The sequence below is a fragment of the Palaemon carinicauda genome, chromosome 13, assembly GCF_036898095.1.
Source record: "Palaemon carinicauda isolate YSFRI2023 chromosome 13, ASM3689809v2, whole genome shotgun sequence".
Classification (NCBI taxonomy): domain Eukaryota; kingdom Metazoa; phylum Arthropoda; class Malacostraca; order Decapoda; family Palaemonidae; genus Palaemon; species Palaemon carinicauda.
Genome location: NC_090737.1, coordinates 83,798,445 through 83,803,444, shown reverse-complemented (window position 1 = coordinate 83,803,444; position 5,000 = coordinate 83,798,445). Strand labels below are relative to the sequence as shown.

The window sequence follows — 5,000 nt, the reverse complement described above, 5'->3', positions numbered from 1 at the left end:
AGGACCTTCAGCAGAAGATTGGATGGGGTGAACAGGAATTCCTGAGTCCATCCCTTCCATACTAGAGACATGGTGTCTCTTATCTCCACTAGAGGATCCTCGTATAGGGCTACATATCGAGGTAGTTTCTTGATGACGCTCATGACGAAGACGTCGATCTGCAGCTCGGGGACTTTTTCCCATCTGGGAGAGAATAGGTCTGCGTCTGTGGACCATTCTAAATCTATCGGCCTGAGCCCAAGTAGAGCATCCTCTGTCAAATTGCAGATCGATTGTACATGCACTGCTGATAGGTGCCATCCTTTTAGGCAAGGGATGGCTAACATTACCTAAACTACATTAGACGCTCTCTAGCCTTGTTGGTTCTGACGTCTCATTATCGCTTCAATGTCTCAGATTAGCGTGAAGAAGTCTGATCTGCGTGGAGATAGTTTCCCTATCCCCCGACAGGACTAACATGGCCTTAGATAAAAATGACCAAATCTCTTGGATTTTCCTATTCTTCTGATTAGCCATCAATGCAGATGATCTTCAATAGTTGGAGTAGTTGCAAAGGCACGGTCTTTAATAGGCTTCTGGCCCTTGACCATTGTTAGGGAAGCGATTAAGGAAAGACCGATATCAGTCCTTATAGATCTCTTCGAGCGTTTGATGTGTATCTTCTCCAGACTCTTAACGCATCTTTCAGCTGTGCTATTAGCACTGAGTCTGTCACTATTATGAACTGGAAAGAGTTCAGAACTCCTCTATGTTAGCGTCCTAGAATCCTGACTGATTACCATAATGTCTTGACCGACCCTGCGATCTCCTTCAAAATCCTCAAGGGAAAGGAGAGCTGTTATGACCACAGGTTTCAATGGTGTTTTAACCATTGAAGCCTTTGACCTAGAGGGAATCAAGATTTCTTAAAGATGATTTTGTATTCCCTATATTCCAAGAATCGGATCACTTCCTTGGATGCTTATAGGCCAGCCACTTTGGGTGCTGCGGACACCAGCCTTTCGTCCAGGTACTTTATTACCTGAACCATTTATAAGCTTGCGTGGCTATGTCCGCCAATCCCGTGAAGATACTTAGTACTGTGCTTAGTCCAACCAGTATCTTTCCTAGGACATACGTTATCCTTTGTAACATGAATCCTTGGTAGGAGGAGAGGAGGCGACTGACTGGAAGCTGCCAATAGGCATCTTTCAGGTCTGACAAGACTGTGAACACCCCTTTTTGAAATAGGGTCCTTATGCTCAGAAGGATTAACATCCTGAACTTGCCGTGTTATTTGAACTTGTTGAGTGGCGACTAGTCCTTCTTATGAACACCAAACAGCCTTCCCTGGAATTCGATGGACTTTACTTTCCTTACCACCTGTATGCTCTAGAGCTGTAAGGCATACTCTTCCAGGATTGGATTGGAGTGTAGGAAGAGTTGAAGAAATGATGGTGGAGGCATGTCTATTTTCAATCCTAGTCCCATCTTGATTAGGCCTTGGATCCAAGGATCAAAGGGCCAGCAATCCTGAAGGAACCTCCCTCCTACCAGAAGTGTCTCTTTGCTTCGCCTGACTAGAAGGTTTACATCTTCGACCGACTTCCTGTGGCACCGCGGTCATCGAAACTGTGGGATGTTTTTTAACAGCCCAAGGAAAATTTCTAGACTATTCCGTCTTCCTTTTAGGTTGGGGACCCACATCCATGGAAGGTTTTTCTTTGAAAGAATACCCCACTTCTGGAGAAGTGCTATGTTTTCCATGGTGGCTTTCTTAATCACCTCTCTAACAACCTCGTTTGGAGAGAGGTCCCTACCCCAGATGTTGGAAGATATTAGCTTCCTGGTTTCGTGTTTCACTGTTGCGGCAGCAAACACAAACTCCCTACAGGCTCTCCTAGCCTTCATATAGGCCTAAAAGTCTTTTACTAAGGGGGCCATATGCATTTTGGCCAGGACCATGAGCATATTTGGGGCATTTTGATGGGTGAGAACACAACTCTATGCAGTTCTGTAGGGATAGAGAGGCTGCTGCAAGTCTCTCCTTTGTCTCTTGTTCCTTGCAAAAAAAAAATTAAGAAAGTTTAGGGAGTTTATCGCTAAACTGTAGTCTAGTGACATCCACGTCTAGTTTTCCTACTGAAAAGGTTAAATGGACTTCCTTCAATTATTCTCCTGCCCTGGAAAGGTTGGTGACAGAGGCTTGCACTCCTCGAGTGCAGGATATGGTTTACCTGCCTCCACTGCCTTGGCAACCAATTTAAATGCCTTCCCCGTAAATGGGAATGACATTGAAGCAGGAGGAAGAAAGGTGGAGTGTCTGTTACTTAGTGTGAACACTTTCGACACCGAGTAGCCCGCCTTCCTCAGGCTACTTGGCAAGATAGCCTGTGCCTTATCATGGTCGAGAATCATGACCTACTTCAGTTCCGTTTCTTTTTCTGACGTGGGTTCATGCTTCAGTCGAATGAAGCAATTCGGAAAAGCGTTAAAGCTTAGCCAAAAGTGGATTTCGTCTAAAGGAACAGCACTCATCTTCTCCGAGATGTAGAGTTTGCCTTCTAAAATCGGCATAAGCTCCGCATACCTCCAGGGATTGGTTTTGGAGTATGTTAGAAGGTCTTGGTCTCTGGATTGTTTGTATGACCCTTGGGGAGCGACAAGTGGAGCTTTACAGAGCTCTATCTTGAATTTAGCTTCCTCCTTTTCGCCTTGTTTGGCAAAGTTTTCTATTAAACCTTTCATGTGGGCCAATAATTGGTCCATTCCGTCTAATAGAGGGGTAGAAGGTGAAGATGTTGATATTAACGACTCTAGAGCCGGCACAGACAGAAGCAATTCTTGCATGACATTGTCCACCTCTTTCCGTGGGGACTTCTTGCCCTCCGTTCCAAAGACTATCTGTATGCAAGGAGGTCCGAATCGTGCCTGAGGTACCACTATTACCCTACATGCTTTCGGGAATAGTAATCTACGCATCCTATCATTAGGTAACTATGGTCCCAGAGATATTTTCTGGAATCCTCTTACCCAGTTGCGTAGTTTCTTAAGAGCTGCATACCTAGACTCCATTGACTTGGGATTATCGAAATCCTCGGATATTAAGGTCCGACATATATTACAAACTTGGGGGTTCCAGCAATGCAGGGATTTGGAAATGATATTGCAGGGGGCATGAAACCTGCATATATTATGACCATAAAAGTACTTACTCTTGATATTGTAGAAGACTGCAACACATGTCATCTGGGGTTCCTCCTGTAAAGAAAGGAAAGCAGAATAAGTATACAATTGATTATCTCACTGACAAGCAATATGTAAAGTCATCTTTCAACTTAGGAAAGTAAGCTGGAAAGGGATAGTGGGAGACACATACTTGTGTATACCTTGCAAGAAATTGCTGTTACCTCCCCTCAGTATTACTATAAGGATATTACTTTATCAAGCCAACTCTAACGAAAGGGTTCTAACCCTTATTGCCACTGCCCCTTTTTATATTTAACACATGGGGTAAGGATGACTGATTTCTAATCAGAGTATTAAAGGAATTCTATTCTTTCAATATAGGAATGGTCTCAGCAGAAGCACGCACAAGGGTACCCGAGATATGATAGAATATAAGTATATAGTATATACTATATTGGAAAATACCGACTACGGTATAATTATATATATTGTAATTCAGCCAGTGTGCTGCCATTATGGCTAGCATCTGACGGCACGGTACAGCCGGCATGGCGCCGACTGGACTTGGAAATATAAAGACATATATTTGCGTATCCTACTCAGCCCATTTGCTTTGACCTTCCTTTTCAATATTTAAATCGTAGAGTTTCCTGATCAGGGAAAATCGAGGATAAGGGTTCTAACCTTTTAAGGATAGAAGTGTACAACAACCAGCGCTTTAATTTATTTAATATTTTAGGGTAAAACATAAACTGATTTCTCATCAGAATATTGAAGAAATTCTATTCTTTCAATATAGGATTGGTCTCAGCGAACAGCTGGGCAAGAATACCCAAGATACATTGGAAAATAACTATTAGTATAATATATACATTAGTTTTCTATATGCAGAATATCCTATACTGCAAATATACTGACTACCTGTATATACATATACTGTAATTCAGACGGCATATACCTGGCATAGCTAGTCCCTGCGGCGCAGCCAGCATGCTAGCTAAAAGACGGAGAGAAAGCATGGAGTCAAGGCTGCCTTATTATTGTTTATGTATACACTAATTAAGGGTGTAAATATCTAATTTACTGCCTTTCTCCAGAAAGAAGATTCAAATGGAAGGGGAGAATGTAACATTCAGGCATCCATCCCGCCACCAGTACCATCGTCATCAAGGTCTGGCTGGCACATGTCCGGCAGGCAAGCACCCCGTAGCACTAGTACAGCCGGCATACTGCCGGCTGAGTCAGCACCTTTCTGTGCTGATCTGGCCGGCGGTATACCCTGCAATAGCACTTGTGGCCGGCAGTCTAAGGGAGGACTTAAGAACCTTGGTGACAGAAGAGACTTCCCTCAAACAGCCCTCATGGCTGCCAGCAACTGCCAGCCGCCATGGCCGCCAGCAAAAGACATGGCTGTTAGCAGCCTGCATAGCCCCTGGCAGTCATCATAGCCACTGTAAGTTTGCAAAAAAAAAGAAAAAAAAAATAATGTCCACCGGCAGTTGTCATGGCTGTCAGCAGTCTGCATAGCCGCTGCAGTCAGACAACAGCTGTGAGTCGGAGTCTGGCCGGCTCCACAATCCGCCGGCAAGCAGTGAAATTGCAGGACGACGGCCCAAAAATATACCATGGCTAGGCCTTCACAAAAGGACACAGGGTCAGGGAAAAGGGTCTTCTATGAGGTGTGGAAGGTGCCGGCAAGGTTGCAGGTCCTACACACCCTTAAGAAACTCTGTTTTAGAATCAGCGTCATTCTAGGCGGCAGGAGAATTCTATTCTTCAACCTAGGGTCTGCCAATACAGTTAAGGGGACGAAAGTAGTGTTGCCTCCTTTT

The 5,000-nt window shown here is 44.2% G+C and overlaps 1 protein-coding gene across 1 annotated transcript in view; it reads left to right on the top strand.

The window, feature by feature from the left end:
- Window positions 1–3,221: 3,221 nt before the first annotated feature.
- LOC137651682 (glycoprotein-N-acetylgalactosamine 3-beta-galactosyltransferase 1-like) overlaps window positions 3,222–5,000 on the top strand; it is a 26,580-nt gene continuing 24,801 nt past the window's right edge. Inside the window, exons 1-2 of the mRNA XM_068384903.1 lie at window positions 3,222–3,325; window positions 4,266–4,621. Of these exons, the coding sequence (XP_068241004.1) occupies window positions 3,222–3,325; window positions 4,266–4,621 (460 nt within the window). The remainder of the gene's footprint in view (window positions 3,326–4,265; window positions 4,622–5,000) is intronic.